Genomic DNA, 20892 nt, shown 5'->3' with positions numbered 1-20892 from the left:
GGACTTCTGCTTAGGAAGATTTCAGCTCTGATTTTTCAGTCTGGCTGAGTTATGGTTGACTCAGAATTGACTGTTGGAGAGAGAGTTGAGTAATGTGTAAGGGGCGGAGCCTCAGATTTTTGGCTCCCAATCATGCTTCAGACCAATTGGATCATATCAAACGTTATATATATTTTTTTTTAACATCTTACAATATTGCAAACAAAAGGCAACATATTGTGATTATGTTTTTTTTATTTATTTATTTGTTTTAATAATAAAAAAAAAAACGACGAGTTGCTATGCTAATGCTCTTGTTGAAGAATGCTTAACTCTTAACATGGGGTCTAGAGTTCAAGTTCCTAGCTGAGTAGAGCTGATCAGGGAAACCAATGACAATAGAGCATTAAAAGTGCAGTTTTAAGTCAGTTTCTTACTGCAATTTTAAGTCACACAATGAGTAAATAAGTGTTCACATGTGTCCACTATTTATTACTATGGCTGTTATTACTACAGCTGTTCTGTAGGCTTTAGAGGTTCTTTAGAGAACATTAGTGATCATACAGCATCTTAAAAACCGAGGAACACACCATACAACCATACAAGTCATGGATATACAGTAGTTGTGCAGAAATGTAAAGCATAGTTAGGTTATAAAAAAAAAAAATCCCAAGCTATGAATATCTCACAAAGCACTGTTGTTCAATCCGTCATCTGAAAATTTAAGTAGTATGGCACAACTGCAAACATACCAATACATGACCGTCCACCTAAACTGACAGCCCGAGCAAAGAGAGCAGTAAGCTGTTATAGAAGCAGCTAAGAGGCCCATGGTCACTCTGAAGGAGCTGAAGAGATCCATATCTCAGGTGGAAGAATCTATCCCCATGACAACTTTTAGTCATGTACTCCACAAATATTGCCTTTATGGTGGTTATTTGTGCTTTTTAAGTTATTTCTCAAAGATATGTCGAAACTAGTTTGCTTATTGCAACCCGTTGCATTTTAGTGGCAGTTTAAACCATCAATGAGACTTACTTCAGCTGATGCAGCTGGATACTGTAGTGTACCCAAGGCTTAAAAGAGATAGAGGATGAAAAAGGAGCTCTATAAAAGATGATTTGAGAAGAGGTTTTGAAAGAGAGTGAGCAGAAAGTGAGCAGATGCGTAATTATTTGCTCCACACTACACTGTTACCTTTTCCCCCCACTCACCTGAAGCAGCTATCAGAACAGATCATTTCCTCTCTGTAATGGACAGTAAGCATCCGGTGCTCAGATGTTTGTGCTGGGATGCTCAAACTGGACGCAGCAGTTTGGTCTGGAGTACACATTTCACACAAGAGCCTGAAGAGCCCTCGGGAAGACCACAACATCCACTCTCTGTCATCGTCCTCTCAGAGCACAGAGCTCAGGATGTTTATCAGATGTGCACATCCTAGTGAATAGGGTTCAGGTGCCAGGAATCAGCCACAAATGGAGCACAATCCTCCTGGAGTGGGTAGTACTGTATATCAGTGACTGCAGTGTACAGGTTTTCTTCAGAACATTTCCTTAGAGGTTTGTTGTAAGCTTGGCAAAGATATGCTACAAATACTGCGGTGCTTGAAAGTTTTTGTCTATATGTATGCCTAAAACATTAGATGTTCACAAAATAAGAAAAGTAGATAAAGAGAATTCAGTTAAACAAATGAGTCAAACATATTATACTTGGTCATTTATTTATTAAAGAAAATGACCCAATATTACATATTTTTGAGGGGCAAAAGTTGGTAAACCTCTAGAATTAGCAGGATTTGAAGGTGATATTTGAGTCAGGCATTTTCACTCAATGAAATTACAATAATATGTGAGTGGAAACCTTTTTCTCCGTTTTCTTTAAAGAACAGGGATCTATCAAAATCAGAAAAGGAGTGTTAATGCTCATCATGCTGGAAAAGGTAATAGAAACACACTGAAAAAAAATAATGAGTAAAATTTACTTTAAAAAAGTTTCGCAACTTTCTGCATTTGCTTTTTTTTAAGTAAATTTAATTTCTTATACATTTAAGTAACTTCAACTTGGTTTCAAAACTTAAATGTTACATAGAGGAAATAAGTGAACTGAACTTCAGTCAATCCTTTCTTTTAGATTTGAGGTGGACACATCCTCTTCAGCTTCAATGGTGGCATCATTTATAGTGCACCCAAAGGCAGCTCTTGACAAAAGCTGCCTCTGTTGGGTTTTCAACAGATTTTCGTAAATGTTCACCAGGAGCAGGATGGGAAGTAACGTCTGAAGGGATGTAGTTACAGTGTAGTAATAGTGTAATAGAGATGCTGCAGGATTCTCAGTATCTACAGAATAATAATCTTTACATGTGAGAGTGTGTCAGACTTCTGTCTTTTAAAATCCTTTTCAGATACTTTTCAAACCCTTCTAATATATGTTTAGCATTCAGCAGCACAATTACACAATTGCAAAATTTTACTGCACTTCTTCACACAGTTAAACAGCACCCTCAGTCTCACTGTCTGTTCTCGGCTGCCATTGTTGTACACCAGAGCAGCAGGAAGCAGGTGGAGGACACCCTGCATATGTAATCCATCAGCAGAGCCTAACAGCCCAGTCAGCCTGTAGTAATAGACGGGAGTGAAATATGGCATAATAGATCTTTAGTGCTCCAGGTGTCAGTGCACCTGCAGGAGACCTCCTCTCCTCTTTAGAGCTGTTTTACATCTACTGAAGGATGGAGAATACAACACAAGTGTGAACACTCAGTGCTGCGGTGTGTTTAAGTGTTTTAGTAGTTTCTCTGTCACTGATAAAACCAGAAGTGGTAGTTTTAGATGAGTATAAAACAATACCGAACACATGGATGAAGGTGATACTCGTGGTCAAGTGGTCTAAAGCGCTGCCACTGTGATCGGGAGATTGCTGGTTCGAATCCCGGTCATTCAGCCTGCCATCAGCTGCCGGAGCCCTGAGAGAGCACAACTGGCCTTGCTCTCGCTGGGTGGGTAGATGGTGCTCTTTTCCCTCATCACTCCAAAGGGTGATATCGATCAGCACAAGGCGTCTGTGGGCTGATGTATCGGAACAAAGTCACTGCGCTTTCCTCCGAACTCGATGCTACATCAGCAGCAGTTCAAAGAGAGGTGGTGAATGACTTTAGATGTATCGGAGTAGGCATGTGCTAATCTTTACCCTTCTTGTGTTGTGGCATCACTTGTGTTTGGGGAAATACAACTGACTAGCAGCTAAATGCACATCTCTTCTCATTTAATGTGTTTTCTTTCTTTTTATGATTTTTCTTTTTTTACATTGTAAATTTAATATTGAAAACGATAGTAAAGCTATACAGAAAAGGTGTTTTCAATGTGTAGCCACATTTAGCTATTAATACAGATATTGGTATTTTCTTAGTGGAATAGTTTTCTCAGCATCTGAAAGGAGTTCCTGGGGATGCTGAACAATAGTTGCTGCAAAAGTATTTAAACCCCTTGGACATTTTCACATTTTGTCACCTTACAACTACAAACGTAACTGTATTTTATTGAGATTTTAAGTGAAAGACCAACAAAATGTAGCACGTAATTATGAAGTGGAATGAAAATAATACTAATTTTTAAATTAATAATATATATATATATGTATTTTTTTGTTCAATCAAATAAAAATAAAAATATAAAAAATGATTAAACCATGTATCATTTATAAAATGAAACCATGTTCAAAACCATGTATCATTCTCATTCCACTTCAAAATGATGTGCTTCTTTGTGTTTGTGTATCACTTAATATCTCAGTAAAATATATTTAAGTTTGTGGTTGTAAAGAGCGAAATGCAAAAAAGTTCAAGGGGTGTACTGCAAGTGTAAAATGCCCAGTCTGATTACAATGTGATGCCGCTTTAAAAGTTGTGTAGTGAACATGATGCTTAGCACAGCTGAAAGCGCTGGTAATTATCTGATGAGTTGGATCAGCTGTGTTAATGCAGGGAGAACTGCTCTCTGCACTGCTGAGGTCCAGCAGGACGGCAGTTTGACACCGCTGCTTTACAGGGAATAAACGGCTGATTACCCTCTCAAGCTTTTTTTTTCGGAGGCAACAAAATGGACGCCCCAGGCGACGGAGAGCTCTCTTGCAGGAATGGCCCTTGTTAACGTTTCGCTAAGTCAGAGGAAGACATTTCACTAATAAACCTTCTTCCCAGCTTCAGTCGCCTCTAGCTCAGAAATTAATACGGGAATGAGAATCAGGAGTTAGATCAGCACTAGAGCACTCTCTCCACTCTCGTCTAGTCACCTGACAAGAGCTGCAGCTAGTTAATTAATCTAGCAAGTTTTTTTTTTCCTTATTATTTGTTATTTCTAATTTTCTCCCATTTTTCTCTGTAAATGTAGCTACTTAGCTGTATATTCCACATTACTAGTGATGCCACAACACCAGGAGGGTGAATGCCTCCTCTGATACATGTGAAGTCAGCCACCGCCTCTTTTCCAGCTGCTGCTGATGCAGTATTTCTGAGTAGCATCACAGAGAACTCGGAGTAAAGCCCAGTGACTCGGTTCTGATACATCAGCTCACAGACGTCTTGTGCTGATCGACATCACCCTTTGGAGTGATGAGGAAAAAGAGTGCCATCTACCCACCCAGAGAGAGAGCCAGGCCAATTGTGCTCTCTCAGGGCTCCGGCAGCTAATGGCAAGCTGCATAACAAGGATTGGAACCAGCAATCTCCCGATCATAATGCCAGCGCTTAGTCCACTGGACCCTCAGTCTAGCAATGTTTTATTTCAGTATTTATTTATTTATTTATTTATTTTACACACCAGAAACTCTGGACCAAAGTAGGAACCAAGCTTCAAGTATTCGTTACATTGTATTCTGTACATTTAGTCTGTTTAGTTTTGGGTTCACACTGTAGTTTAGTGACTGTGTACATTACAATTCTTTACACTACTTCATCCTGTCATCATTACCTGGGTGGAGTCTATCTATACTGAAGACTGATTGGTTTGTAGAATGTCGTGTTGGATTTCAGCATGTTTTCAATTCAGTAAATTGCCTTTTAAAAGTAGATACAGGAATCACTAGCATAATCTATTGTACCTATATTGCTGCGTGATGCACCTGCACATCAATATATTATATATTTCGTTATATTTTGTATTCTGTTTGTTGTTGATGTAAAAAATGGTTGATAGTTGTCAGGGTTCAAATCAGTTAATGGCACACCTATGTTTTTTTGTTGCCAAGATAGCAATACGCCAGAAATTTACCTGAACACACCTCAGTTCCAGACCACCACGCCCATCAGTGTAGATATATGTGTAGGCTCCGTTGCTGTTTAAACGACACAGGCACAAGGTGTGAAAATAGAGTGTTGACAGGGTGTAAGTCAGGAATGAGCACCACAACGTGCGTTTTCCAGGATGTAAGATAGGGAGGGCCCTAGCTCTGTTGACCTTTCAGACCTGTATTTTTGGGTTTTGGGTTAACTTTGTGTGTATGGAGACACAGTTATTGATTCCTTGGTCATTATTATGGCCCCATTTGTTAAAAAAAAAAAAAAAAAAAATCTTATTCTGAGTTTTTTGGCTGGTTGCAAATAAAAAAATTCAGAGTTTTCTCATTATCTGATTACTCAAGGTAAACTATTCAATCAGCTTACTCGCAAACTCTGATGTTCTTCAGAAGTCAGAGTAAGAAGTACTCAGTTCCCCTGGCCTAGACCTGATGTTTTGGTTTTTGCCTACATCTGATATGCTAGTATACACAAAGTACATTTTGTAATCTTTATGTGTTTTTTCTTTTTTTCTCCCTTTTTCAATCACACATTAAAGCAGAACTTAACATTTTAACATTTTGTTATAAGTGGAAGCAAGAAATTGCTTTGTGGGGTTTTCTGAAGCATTCAGCAAAGAGAACGCCAACCTTGGCCTATCTGTCCTCATCCTGTTCTCCTGCTTTATCTGTAATTCTTCAGAGAGCTTCATTTCCTGATGGAATTCTGTTCTGCTGACACGAGTCTACTGAGACCCCAGCCTATTTTCCCACTGAGACAAGCCTAAGCCTGTTTTATATCAGCAAATATCACCGGCAAAAAATGGAGGAGGCCTACAATTATATGAAGAAGTATGAAGTATTGGGACACCTGCTGATTCAAGAGTATTAAGAAGCATTTATTCTGTCTCTACTATCTAAAAAAGACTTTCTACTACATTTTGGAACATTGCTGTGAAGATGTGATTGCATTGTAGACCAGAAGTGAGGTCAGGATGTTGCTAACTACATTAGGAATGTAATGTTCCAGGGAAAGTATTGGCTGGAGCTCCATCATTCCAGAGAATTCCACTTCTCAATACTGAGGGATTTACACCCATCCAGGGTTCCCACGGGTCTTAAAATGTGGATAATTAATATTTGAAGTCTTAAATTTACATTAAATTTGCTTTAGCTACTACATTTTCAGATGGTGTATTTAATGCAGGTGGGAAATCACATACTAATATTAGCAGTGAGTTCCTGGGGAGAGAACTAAGGTTGGCAGAGAGCTAGCTAACATTAGCCACAAGCTAGCTAACATTACTATGAAAATAAATAATGTCAGCATGAAGCTGGCTAACATTAGCCATAAGCTAGCTAACATTGCTGGGGAGAGAATTAAGGTTAGCAGAGTTAACATTAGCGGCTAACATACTAACGTTAGCGGTGAGTTAGCTACATTACCGGGGAGAAAACTAGAGGTAGCTAAGAGCTAGCTGACATTAGCTGTGAGCTAGCTAAGATGCTAACATGTAAATTTGACTTTTAAAATGGAGCAAGAACCCTGCCATTTTTTAGCCCATTCCTGGAATTATTTAAGCTGTGCATGTGTGTGCATGGGATATCAGCATGTACAGAAAATTGTTTATGCAATCTTTCTTCAGGTACTAGCTTGGACCCACCAACTCTTGTGCAAGTTGTGAGGTGTTATCTTGTGAGGGAGGTTGATTGAACACTGATCAGTGTGCTAATGGTAAGGCCAGGTGAATTTTGGTAGTCATGGGATTGAGGCATTACCACCCACAGTGGACTGCATGCTCATCGGGTGGTTATGATGGTGACCGACAGCTTCTGGCTAAAATTAGCCAGTGTGAAGCAGAGAAGCGACACAAGCACAAGCGTCACATCCACAATCAATTCAGGAGACCCCGCCCACACATCCCACATATCAGTGCAGCTATATTTAGCTTCCACAGGACATAGCAAAAGTCATGGGACACGATACTAGATAATAACTATGTTATTTGAAGTTGAAAGAGTATCTCTATCATCTCATCCACTAAAAACACAAAGAGCTGCTTTAGCCCAAAAACAAGCTGAATAATGCGTCCGTGCAGCGCGGCTCTGCTTGTGTGTACAGAATGTGGGAAGAAGATATCACAGTCAAGCAGGTTTTTGGCAAAGCAACATGTGTGGCAAAGAATCACAAGCTTCCGGCGCCAAGAACAATACCTTGCCAAGCCCAGAGAGAGATTATCTTCTTATGGACTCAACGCAGCCTTCATGTCTGGAGTGCATCTGTGTATATATCAGCTATGAAATTCATATATGTGTGAAGATTATGTGCGATCGCATATCACAGTTATTTTTTTTTCATTTTCCCAGACACATTTACAGTACACACATACAAATATAATATGAGTATACTGTACATAATATGGTTATCACTTTTTTGTATTAATAAAAGGGATATTCATAGATTACCTTTTAACTTAAAATTGTTCAGTTTTGTGTGTTACCATACCATACCAACTAAAGTTGCAAGGTAAACTTGTAAAGGATATAACAAAAAGGTTAGGCACAGAATGAACAAAACACAGGGAAGATAAACACTTTGAAAGTGACACCATTGAGTGTGTGTGGTGACGGTTTATATAGTGCTTGAAACAGGTGTGATCAATATTCTGGCGACTGTGATCTGGGAGGTGTCATGTGATGTGCAATGTAAAGAAGGTAATGAGGGGTGTTAGTATGTGGTGCATTCTGGGCAATGAAGTCTGGAGTTGGCAGATCACTGGAAGATAGGTGCAGGTGCAGGTTAAATCTGCTTAATCTTTTGTGTGCTTAGTGGTGTTTGTTAGCTCTGATACTCACTGTATTGGTTGAAACATGCACCTGGAGAGGGGTGTCTGGTTAATGGGGTTAACATTTTCCACCACATGGCATGCTAATTTTACACCTTTGAACAGCAAAAGCGGCGAAATAAAACTGACTTTAGACTTTAGTTCCATCTAGCTGTTAGGTAAACTACTGCATCTTCCTTTGAGCATGCAACATTGAACCCCATGGGCTAAATTAAACAAATACTGGTTGATCACATATTTTGACTCTGTCTGTCTCTACATTTTAGGTGTGCAGTTTGTTTAATGGTTTAAAAAGTGGTACATTTTAAATTTTGGTTTTGGCACAAACAAAATAGTGTATTTCAATGCATCGCTAATTCTGAAACCACAGAATTAGTGAAAACCACAGTTAGCTGAAACCACAGTTGGTGTTCAGAGATACAATAGATTACTGCATTTGTTAGGCAGCCTCTCACTGATGTATGCACATAAAGAAAGCCTCTATATGCACAGTGGTGTTAAATTATGCTGTTCCACACCAGTGTAAATATAGAGTGTTTTCTATATCTGCATACATCCGTGTGGTGCTGACGGGCAGATGAGAGGATAATGGTCCACGCTGCAGATGATTGGCTGGCTATTTTAGTGTATGTAGTGAAAGGTGAGAAATCATGCGTACAGTAGGTTGCCGGATGTACAGCAGTGAATTAGTGAATGCTGCGTGTTGATGTATTTTTTTTTTGTATGCAGGAAATTAAAGCAGATCTCTCCTGGTGTCTCTGGGGACAGGTTTTAGTGGGCATGTAAATGGAATCAGCCTAAAGCATACTCAGATACAATCTGAACATCAAACACGTGTAATACAGTGTGTAAACAAGCTCTTACCAACACTAATGTGGCACAAATTTGTGCCATGAATAGCAAGTATTCTCTTTTTTTCACAATGGGGATAAAATCACACTATATTGGGCACTATTTGTTGTTTCTTCTGAAATCAAGGCTATTTATAAAGAGTTTATGCTGCTTTTCTTTGAGTCTCTACTGTCCAGAGAACTGCTGTGAAGATTAGACTGCAATCAATGCCAAAAATTAGTGTTAGTGAGGTACTGGATGGATGGCGCTCCATCATTCCAGAGAACTCAGTTCCACTGCTTCACAGCTTAATGCTGCAGGGCTTTATACCCCTCTTTAGACCATACCTGCCATTGGGCAGTAGAATGGTGGAGCTAAATACAGAGCAATCCAGGAAGAAAACTTGTTGCAAAAGAGGTGCAAAAGACTTGAGACTGAGAAGGAGATGCACCTTCCAGCAAGACAATGACCCAAAACATAAAGCCAGAGCTACTGTGAAATGTTTTAGATCAAATAATACTCATGTTTAAGCACTAAACATTAAGCACTGATGATCTGATGGGACTATACTCCGTATGCTTAATAAAGCATATAGTCAATACAATACAAAAAAAAAAAAAAAAGATATATTGCCCAGGTCTAATATTATATAGCTTACATATTGCATCATCACAATACAGTAGTACAACGCACAGTGCTAATACACAACACTAAATTCATTAGAAAGGGTGTCCACATTTGGGTTTAAACAATGTATTTGAATCTGAAATGTCTCTGTATTTCTTGCCGCTGGCTAGTAAGGGTTAAACAGGATTCTCTCAGTGTTCAGGCGTGTGATGTTCTTTTGAGCAGAGCTGAGGATAACACGAAGAAAGCTCCGAGCTACACACAGGTGTGAATAATTCAGAGGAGGAGTGGGAATAGTGACTGGATGAGTCGAGAGAACCAAGCGAGCCAGCCAGCATATGGGTGTGTAGTGCTGTATATGTGCGTTTGTGTGTGTGTGTGTGGGTGTGTGTAAGAGACAGAGTAAAAATATTGCAAATTTAAGTATTCAGACTTTTTATTGAAATACACCATTTGATTCTTGAAGTATTACCTATATCATCACTTTATTCTCAAAATGCCATAGTGTATGATTTTTTTTTTTTTTCAATTCTGAAAAAATAATTGCTTAATTACATAATGACAATTCTCAAAGTCTACTATTTATTTTATTTTATTTTTAACAGTGGCCCTAAAACACTGTCATAGCTTGATTGTGTGTGTGTGTGTGTGTGTGTGTGTGTGTAAATGACTGTGTATTGGGGCCACTCTATATAAAAAAAAAAAGACTTAAAATTAAAAAGATAAAATTGTGATGTTTTGAGAATAAGGTCATAAAATTATGAAACCAAAAATGAATGTATCATCAACGTATCTTAGTTTAATGTGAGCCGGTTATCCCTTTCACAAACACTTTGACCATAATAATTTGACTTTGCTGGTATTTTATATATATTTTTTTAAATGTAGTTTAAAAAAAAAAAAAAAACTTTATTCCCAAAATATTACCGTTTCTATTAAAAAGCTATTGCATATTTATTTTTCTAATTTTTTATGAAGTTTATTCTGAAAATAGAATTACTTTTATTCTCAAAGTCTACTCAAAGTCTACTTATTGCTTCCTGCTTCTGTGCTGTTCAGACGCTTCTTTGCATATCTCCTCGCTTTGCTCTTTTTCTTACATTTTTTTTTTCAGAGGCTATCAGAGCTTTTTCTCTCTAAACTCATTATACAGATAAGGCAAGATCACTAAAAAGACAAAAAAAATGCTACTTTTTACAATAGACAATCTACAAAATGCCTCTTCAGGATTTAGAGCACATGTGCTGTCAGAACTGCTACAGTCTTCTACAAAAGATGATTGTTTTGGAAACAAGTTTTCGGACCTTACTATTGGATTGTGTGTGTGCGTGCATGTATGTGCGAGTGTGTGTGTGTGTGTGTGTGTGTGTGTGTGTATTCTGGCAGAGCGCGGGTTAGCGGTTAGCGAGGAGGCGGTCAGTGGCGCGGATTCCAGTGTTTGGATTGGAGCTGCACCTAAAGCCTGGCTTTGTTTAGCTGGGCTCACCTAACAAAGCTGCTAATTGTTAAAATTGATCAGCTTCGCTTCAGCAATTAACAACCGGAATCAAACACAGCACTCCTGCTTAATCTCTCCTTTTGGCACTTCAGCTGGAAATGTCACAGCTTATCTCTCACTGTGTTCACTTTTCACAAGCCTCTGCTTGTGTGTGTGTTTATTGTACATTATCACAGAGTGCAGAACACATGTAATGAATGATGTCACACTCAGCCCTACACTAATTATGTTTTAATTAGTCGTCTTTTTTGATCAGACTGTTATGTGATTCAGAGACTGCCTGCTCTGATAGGACCCAGGTACTGTCACTATAGTGTGCTGCCTCTAACGTTTACTTATACAGGTTTATTATAGGGGATCCCACAAGTCTCAGTCTTGGGGTGTGGTTTATTTTTGTAGATAAAGCCATTCTTGGTAAATTTCCTGTTGATTTGTCTTCTCTTTTAAATATTAAGCAAAGAAATTAAATGTCTATTGAGTCTTCATTTTCTCAGTGTGTTCTCAGTGTCTTTTGTTTTTTTTACATGGACAAATATAGCCAGATGTCACCGGTCACAATTAGAGGTCTGCTTTGGCTAGAAACTGGCAGTGCAATAGTTATCCCAACGAAGATCTTACTATTCAATATATGATGATACACTGAAATACTGTAAGACAGGTGATATATTTCCATTGTTTTGTGGGGGAGCTGAAGATCAGGGTTTAAACACAACACAGAATGAACCCCTTTCTGACACCAGTGTTCATCCTAAACTTAATCCTAAACATCCAGCAAACTAGGACCCAAGGCCATTTTTTTTTTTGTGGGATGTATTGATAGTTTGATGTATCTCAATGTATGTAAATCAAAGCAATTGTCATTTTAGATTTTGAGCTTTACATTTAGAGCTTAATATCAAATATATGACTTTGCCACCGACCTGAAACCAGCACCACTCTGGTTCACGAACCAAATTTAATGTCAGGAGCTGGAACAGGGAGAGGACGCAGAGGCGGACGCAAGTGCGAGTTACATTTATTAACATACATAAAAAAAAACAAGAAACAGGTCAGAGAAAACACGGGGATCACGAAACCTGACTGACGTCAACAACGCACAATCACGGACGAAGGTAACCAGTAGAGGGGGACTATTTATACCAACGGACACAGACTAGAAACAGGAAACACCTGGGAAGAGAGGGCGGAGCTACAAAACAGGTAGGCCACAGGATAAACACAAGGAGAGTAAATAAACAGACGAAATACATGAAAACGTGACAGAAGCCACTCCTTAATGCGCAGCTCCCGAGGCGCATAAAACCAAACCCCGGGAGCCGGCAGAAGAGAGAGGCCTGAAAAAAAAAACGGACGGGACCGGGGACAGCGCAAGAGACCGGACTAATGACAGGACAAAAGACTTGACAGAAGATTTGACATGGGAACCGGGACCAATACATTAACAGGAATAGATATAAACACGGTGACTGGAATGGGCACAATAACATGACTTGACAGGGGTACAGGAATACTAACAGTAACAGGAACTAACACTGGAATGCACATAGGAACAACAAACATGGAGGGAAGGCTAGGACTGGCAAAAGTTTTAGCAGTTTGTGGGGCCAGCCTAGGCAATGTCCTGGGTAGTTCAAATGGTCTGTGAAATGGTCCATGAGCGCGCGCAGCGCACGCACCCGCCGATGCGGAAAAAACCGAGCCGCCGGATTTCGCCGGGCCGAGAGCCGCTGAGCTGCCGTGATCGGCCGGGGCGAGAGCCGCTGAGCTGCCGGGGCGAGGGCCGCTGAGCCGCCGGGGTCCGCCGGGGCGAGAGCCGCTGAGCTGCCGGGGCGAGAGCCGCTGAGCTGCCGGGGTCCGCCGGGGCGAGAGCCGCTGAGCTGCCGGGGCGAGAGCCGCTGAGCTGCCGGAGTCCGCCGGGGCGAGAGCCGCTGAGCTGCCGGAGTCCGCCGGGGCGAGAGCCGCTGAGCTGCCGGAGTCCGCCGGGGCGAGAGCCGCTGAGCTGCCGGAGTCCGCCGGGGCGAGAGCCGCTGAGCTGCCGGAGTCCGCCGGGGCGAGAGCCGCTGAGCTGCCGGAGTCCGCCGGGGCGAGAGCCGCTGAGCTGCCGGGGTCCGCCGGGGCGAGAGCCGCTGAGCTGCCGGGGTCCGCCGGGGCGAGAGCCGCTGAGCTGCCGGGGTCCGCCGGGGCGAGAGCCGCTGAGCTGCCGGGGTCCGCCGGGGCGAGAGCCGCTGAGCTGCCGGGGTCCGCCGGGGCGAGAGTCGCTGAGCTGCCGGGGTCCGCCGGGGCGAGAGCCGCTGAGCTGCCGCCGTCCGCCGGGGTGAGAGCCGCTGGTACAGGGCCGGCGGGTGCAGGTAGAGCCGGAACGTGCGGTCCTCTTCGCCTCCTCCGGCCACGGTTGGTAGAGGCTTCTAAAGAGGTGCACCCCACCTGCAAGCTGGAGGAGAGAGGGATCCGCCGGATCGCTAACCTGGAACCCAGGAAAGAGTTATTCGCTGCATCCATATTTTGGTCCGTGATTCTGTCAGGAGCTGGAACAGGGAGAGGACGCAGAGGCGGACGCAAGTGCGAGTTACATTTATTAACATACATAAAAAAAAACAAGAAACAGGTCAGAGAAAACACGGGGATCACGAAACCTGACTGACGTCAACAACGCACAATCACGGACGAAGGTAACCAGTAGAGGGGGACTATTTATACCAACGGACACAGACTAGAAACAGGAAACACCTGGGAAGAGAGGGCGGAGCTACAAAACAGGTAGGCCACAGGATAAACACAAGGAGAGTAAATAAACAGACGAAATACATGAAAACGTGACATTTAAAACCGTTTGCCACGTTTTCACCCAACAAAAGTAGGTTCTGAAACCAGTAACATTTGTTTGCAGCAGAAACCAAACAATACTAGGTCCTTCAGCACAAAACGTGACTGCTTCTGTTCAACGTCGCTGTTCAACGGCCTCTGTTAATGACGTATGATGTGACTTATTGACGGTTCCACTAAAACTGGTGGAAACACAGGCTGGTTTGTGAAAATTACCACAGTTCTTATAAGCCCAAATGGAACTTCTTTTGGAACTTCTTCTTCATTGAGTTATTTTGGTGAAAACGTGCTTTTAGTGAGAGAGTTGAGAATTGATACAACATTTCAAAATGTAACATTCCGATTCTCAAGTGTAGGGTTGCAACTAATGCTTATGTTTGTAGTCAACTGATTTATTTGGTATATTTTGCCGATCCCAAATCGATTAGTCAACGAAAATGTCTGCCATGACCTCTATCTCTGTTTCCTGTGGGTATTTCTCCTGTTCCTAGCTTTCTCTATCGCTTCAAAATGATAGAAACAGCTAAACACGCCTTTTAAATGGGAATATGATATTTCTTATATAATATTTAGTGAGTAAATATGGAATCTGTTGTGTTTGGGCACTTTTGGAGACCGAGACCAAGCTGTGTGTGATCTGTATGATGTACCAGTTACCCACTGTAGCTACAAATTTAGTCGACACTGAAATTTGAGGCAGCTAAGTCAACACATTTTCATAAACATTATTGATTTTGTCGATTAATTGTTGCAGCCCTGTTCAAGCCCTATGGATATTTTTTGTTACACCCCAGTAATGCCTTCTTTGAGACTGTGGATGTTATATAAATCTTAAATACCCATGAAACTTCTCATCCATCTGCCACAATTGAATAATATAGCATATAAAATCATATTATTGTATCTAAAGACCTTAAACAGTAGCTTGTTTCCCTGTGGTTTGTCCTCCCTGCAGCTTGCTTGCTTGTACAGTGTTTGTGATTCTGATATGTGATTCTGTAGTGTTCTTTAAGGTGCTGTAAGTGTTGGCGAGCCTCTCTGAAGCGTGAAGATGAGTGTGATGACAGCTGTAGAGTACAGTAAAGTCAACTCAGCCGAAGCACGAAGCAGCCACTGCACAGGGGGAATCATTACACATACAGCGCAGAGCATAAATAATACAGCCGCAGTTTAGATATCTAACTCCACCGGCCTCGCAAATGGCCAGGATACGTACCGGCACTGTGCCCATGGGCCTTCTCGCTCGCTCACTGTCTCTCACACTCTCTCTCTCTCTCTTTCCCTTCCTCTCTTCCTCTGTTCCTCTTCCTTGCATTTTTTCTCTCTTGCCTGATGTCTCGTTAGCTATGCTGAAATGTAGCTTTAGCATTTCAGAGATTCCTGAGAAGAAGAGAAGAGAAAAACCGAAAGTCACAGGGTGTGTCCAGTTCATAGGGTTGGTAGTAGTATTGGGACATCTGCCCATTCACTAATATCAGTAAGCTTCTTCTAATATCAATCTATTACAAAGACTTTATCCTGATTTTGTTGGAGTAACTGTCTATGAAAGCGCAGCGAAAGTTCTACTAAAGACTCCAACGCTACGTCACCTAATTACCTATCCAATCAGCTGTTCTCTCTGCCTTTAAATAAGATCACTCATTCAGTACCTTTGCTGCCTTTCAGACGCTGATGGTCGTTCTTAGTGTCATCCGGAGTTCTCTCTTTTACGTCCCGTTCTCGCCTCTCGTGTGTCCGACCGGCGTCCCGTGCTGGCCTCCTGCTGCTGGCCCCTTTGTCGTCGGACGCCTCTCGCTCCTGCTACCGGCGCCTCCCGCTCCTACTGACGACTGCCGCTCCCCTCGTCCGGTCGGCGGTGCAGGGAAGACGAAATCTGCTTGTCCCGGTCCTTCAGGCGGTCGCTGTCTCGGTGTGGAGTTCGCTCCTGGTGCGCTTCTGTCGGATCTGCTGCTGCTGCTGCTGCTACTGCGCTGCTGGTGCGCTTCTGCTGGATCTGCTGCTGCTGCTACTGCGCTGCTGGTGCTTATTGTTTCAATGCTTCACTAACAGTATTAACCAGTTATTAAAAAAATCTGAGATACTCTCCCAACACTGCTGATTATCACATGTTTATATATAGCTTAAGGCATTATGGCCCGTGGTCATTTACATCAACACAAGCCAGGAGACAATCTCCTCTTTATCTTGGGCTTACAGCCCAGACGACATGACATGGGGATTATTGCATGTTACTAACAGCATGTTTTTTCAGGGGTCGAACCCCACGCTTGTCAGGCTCGTCGCCCAAGCGTTTTACAGGGCGCGCAGCCCGTTACTAACAGCAACGCATGCTTTGGGGGCGGTCCCCGCGCATGATGGGCTCGATGCCCAACCTAGATGCATGTTTTGGCCATGGCCCTCACTAACAGCAACGCATGCTTTGATCGGGCTCGACGCCCACGTGTATGAATGTAGGGCCCGTGGCCCGTATGCTTGGGGGCGCACCCCTCGCATAACCTTATTTCCTTCTTGCTAACGTATCTTCCTTCTTCCCCTTCTTCACTCCCCTATCACACAATTTCCCTCTGATATCCTTTAGGCCCTATATTAAGTTGTTTTTCTACCTTCTATTATTTCTGTACTTCTTTATTTACGTCGCTTTAGACAAAAGCGTCTGCCAAATGTAATGTATTGATCGGATGAATGCAGAACTAATTAAAGAATGAAAGAATTAAATGTTTGAATGTAGGCACATGGCCTGTATGTTTGGGGGCATTCCCCGCGCATGCTCGGATGAATGGATAACTGAATGAATGAATATGTAATGATCTAATGAAGAAAGAATGAGTGAAGGACTCGCGCGTACGCTTTGGGGGCGCACCCCGCTCAGGCCCGTAGCAAGCGTATGTATGAATGAGGGCATCGGCCCATACTAACAGCATGGAAAGTTGGCGCAATGCAAGCGCATCACTGGACACTACACCTACGTTAACTCTGCTTGTTACTGCACAGGGCACCCACATTTAGATGCATCAAGCATGTGCTCACTTAACACAAGCCACAAGTTAAATGCTAATAAACTCACTTATGCGTGGGGATATCCGAGGTATAAAAGGAAATACTTCACTGTCCACAGTCACCGGTGCTAAAGAGCTATCGTTTAAAAGTACGGTATCGTTTATTATTATGCTAATTATTAATCAATCGTTTCTTTTATTACAGGATGTAGAATAAAGTAAAGATTTACTGGTGGGTATATATATATATATATATATATATATATATATATATATATATATATATATATATATATATATATATATATATATATTAATTCTTTCACTTTTGGGGTTTGCTCCGCACCTTTCTCCAATGTACGACAGGATCTGCAGAGCCCAGATGAATCAAGCCCTACGCCTACGCCAAAGACTCTACTAGAGGACTGTTTCAATATAACCTCTTTATATATGTATCTTTGTTTTGCTAAATATGTTAAAACATTAAATTGTTCAACTGACAACATTTCTTCCGGAGTCGTAATAGTAGAACTTCTGTCCAGGAAAGACTATCCAATCGAATATGATTCTCAAAAGCAGCTCAATATAGACCTATTGGCATCATGGCTACATGGATTGTTGAAAGCAGAGACTCTTTGAGGCGACATTTGAGTAGTGTACCTCTTGGTGAGAGATCATTGATTCCTAGACATGCCTCTACAACTATCAACATTTTTACCAGTTGACAGACTTCAAGATGGGGTCATCTTAGACTAAGAAAAGCAGGATGGTTGTTTCTGTTACAAATGACCTGCCATCAAGGCCACTGGTCAGCCAGTCATCTTTGTCTTAATTTGCAATGGCATCTTATACAAGAAATCTGGACTGGTTGCAACAAACTGGAACCATACCATTAGGAGCAAATTCAGGTTCTGTTTGGGATCCAACATGGTACTTTCAATTGCCATTGATCAGCAGGATAATGCTCACCCACATACTGCATAGCTTTTCCAAGAATAGCCTGCCACAGACTCTAGATCACACATTAAAGACTCCACTTCCCACGGTGCACCTGTGCCTAACCTCCCTGTTCTAACTCTCTGGCTTTCTAATTATTTACACCTGGTCATATTAGTATAAGGAGACCCCTGTCTCTGTTCCTAGTTTCCCACTATTAAATCTAGCTTAATAGTTCTTCTACCCCACATTTCTTTTGTGTTTGTGTCTTTTGTGCTTCTTTGTTTTTCCTGACACATTTTTTTTGTATCTTTGAATATCACTTTTTTACCTAGCCCTTTGTTGTTTGATAGTTTAATAGTTGCCAACCTACAGTATTTTTGTATTATTGACTACCCTTATGCCTTGCTCTTCTTCTATTTCTTTGGATCTTCTGTGTATGATCTCTTTGCCTGCCTATTCTGGTATGTTGTTTGTCTTTGCTGCACTTTTGTTACTGACCTTGCCTGTCCATAACCGTTCTTATAGGTCTAGCCCTTTATTTAATAAACAGTGTGTTTGGTATCCACGTCTGGCAAAAAGGGTAGTTGGTCCTCTTTAAATTAAATTGCTTTAATATTCATCACTTACATATATCATTAGTACATTCAATACATTTACACACATAAAGCCTCATTCCATTCTCGAGTCTTCTCATTAACATAAACTGACATGCTATATGGGGCATACACTGAATATTGAGGTTTTTGGGGAGTTTTTTTTTTTTTTTTTTCTCAAAAATTTCAGCAAACTGCAATAGTGTGAGATACTGAGAGATCCCGGATTGTGAGATTAAGAGCAGTATGGATGGGCAGGTGTAGGATGGACGTAATTAAAATGATATATCCGCTAAAGTCCTGAGTGTAGCTTAATATCGCTATAAGATTATCCGCAGCTTATCCTCATCTGGGGAGACTGGCTCATACTCGTGTTTGTTAAACAATCAGAGAAAGCAGATCCAGCTCAGTCTTCACTGTAAACTCGCTAAAATCCGGCGTCGAGCGTCCCCAGTAGAGTTTTAATTGGAATAACTCTCAGTCCCCCTGCAGAGAGGCGTTATCAAGTTTTCCACAGGGCTCCCGAATCCGAGAGCCTCCGAGAGCTCGCAGAATTCCGTCCGGAGACGCTCCGCTGTGTTTATCCAATAGAGCTGCTCAGTGTTCTCTTCTGTCATGCCGTTCTAATATGAAAGCGCTATAAACACAATGTTCTTTGTGACACTTTTGGAGGCTGTGGCTAGTGTGAGGCAGTGTTCCCATGGGGGCTGGACACAAAGCCCAGGAACACGCAGGACAGGCAGTGAAAACCCCAGAGGGAACAGTTTATTGTATTATCTGAAAGAGTGAGCAGGGGAAATTGGTCAGTCAGGCTTGGACGGCGGTGTCTTTTACTGGGTCCAGTGCTGGGTTGCGTGCATCCTGAGGTCCAGCGGAGCTTGGCATTTTCTAATTTGGCTGACTACGTGTTAAAACTGTGGCTTAGCTCTGGAAAAACAGGAACAAACAGACATCATGGTGTGTTCTGATATAACCTACTGTTTTCAATTTTTAGAAATAATATATATCCAATAAATATGTCAGTCTACTAGTCAAAATTTGGTCACACCACAAATTTTAACCCATTTTGTCCCTAATTTGGCACTCCTGTTAGGGAGTCATATGAAATCCCATCAATAGTAATGTCCCCAACATTTGGCAAGTGAAGACAAGCATCGACCTTCTATGATACATTTGGCTCATGGATGCCTTGTGCTGATCGACATCACCCTAAAAGTGATGAAGGGGGAAAAAAAAACTATTTACCCACCCAGAAAGAGGAAGGCCAACAACTGTGCTCTCTTGAGGCTCCAGCAGCTGATGGCAGGCTGCATAACCAGGATTCGAACCAGCAATATCAGCAATCAGCAATCCCTAATCCTAGTTTTTCTTTTAACAAATGTGCTTAGTGCTGTTCATAACGGAGAGAAAACTCCTTATAGGAGAGTCAGTTCACTCTGTGGCCATCTTTGTAACACCTCTTTGAAGTTATATCCACTCATACGAGACCAGACTCTGATCTGTTAGAACTGGGAGAGACTTACATACTCAAAACTATTGGTTAAAGTACTGTTTAAAGACATATTTTGAATCATTTATAAAATCTAATAACAGCCTCATGAATAGTTTATAGTGTTCAGATCAATAGTGCTTGAAAAACATTATTTTTCCGCTTGTTCTGGCTACTGCGCTTGCACAGATCTCCACATCAAGTAGTATTTCCCCATTAGAATTTCAATCCTCTGTCACAGTGTAACCGATAAGTTAAATCATTTTTGTTAAAGGGCGGGAGTTTTAATAAACATATGACATGGCATAATGAGTTTTATAGATTCCTTGATTGGTCTCCTAATTTATAATATTAATACAGTAGACTATCGGGAACTTGATGTCATACAATGCCAATGTTTTATGGTTTCTCTTGTCGTGTATGATTTGTCTATGTCTTTCCAACACTGATTCTTTTAAGTAATGATTACATAACGTCTATTCCTCTGTTAGATTTCTGTACATCATGGATCATTAATTCAGGTCTTAGAGGGTCAGTGCGCTGCACAGTTTGGTGATTTCCCTGCTCTGAAACACCTGATTCATCTCCTCCCTTAATGAACTGGGCTGATTGGTGTGTTTGAGCAGAGGAATCGACTGCTCTTTTACTGTAGTAAGCCCTTCAGGACTGGAATTGATGATTCCTGCTCTGTGGGTTCATTTTCCATGCTGTCGGGCCTGCAGTTGATGAGAGCTCTGAGAGTGTTGTCCAGTCCTGCAGCCCTCCTGCCGCCAGTGCTCTATTTTACGCTTTGCCTAAATTAAACCTGGAAAAGTTCAGTTTCTTAAAGAAGTTAAGCTTTTTTTGTGTGTGTTCTCTCTACAGAAAGTGAAGAGTACGGGCCAGTGTTCATCCAGGAGCCTGACGACGCTATCTTCTCCCTGGACTCGGATGATAAGAAAGTCATGATGAGCTGCGAAGCGAGAGGAAACCCTGCTCCCACCTACAGGTACAGGCCTTATCA

The 20892-nt window shown here is 41.7% G+C and overlaps 1 protein-coding gene across 1 annotated transcript in view; it reads left to right on the top strand.

The window, feature by feature from the left end:
• Positions 1 to 20892, top strand: part of cntn5 (contactin 5) — a 394897-nt gene that overhangs the window by 199775 nt on the left and 174230 nt on the right. Inside the window, exon 6 of the mRNA XM_049483448.1 lies at positions 20754 to 20877. Within this exon, the coding sequence (XP_049339405.1) occupies positions 20754 to 20877 (124 nt within the window). The remainder of the gene's footprint in view (positions 1 to 20753; positions 20878 to 20892) is intronic.

This window comes from Astyanax mexicanus, chromosome 9 (assembly GCF_023375975.1).
Source record: "Astyanax mexicanus isolate ESR-SI-001 chromosome 9, AstMex3_surface, whole genome shotgun sequence".
NCBI lineage: Eukaryota > Metazoa > Chordata > Actinopteri > Characiformes > Acestrorhamphidae > Astyanax > Astyanax mexicanus.
The sequence above is the reverse complement of the archived record's forward strand: the minus strand, read 5'-3'. Positions and strand labels throughout refer to the sequence as shown.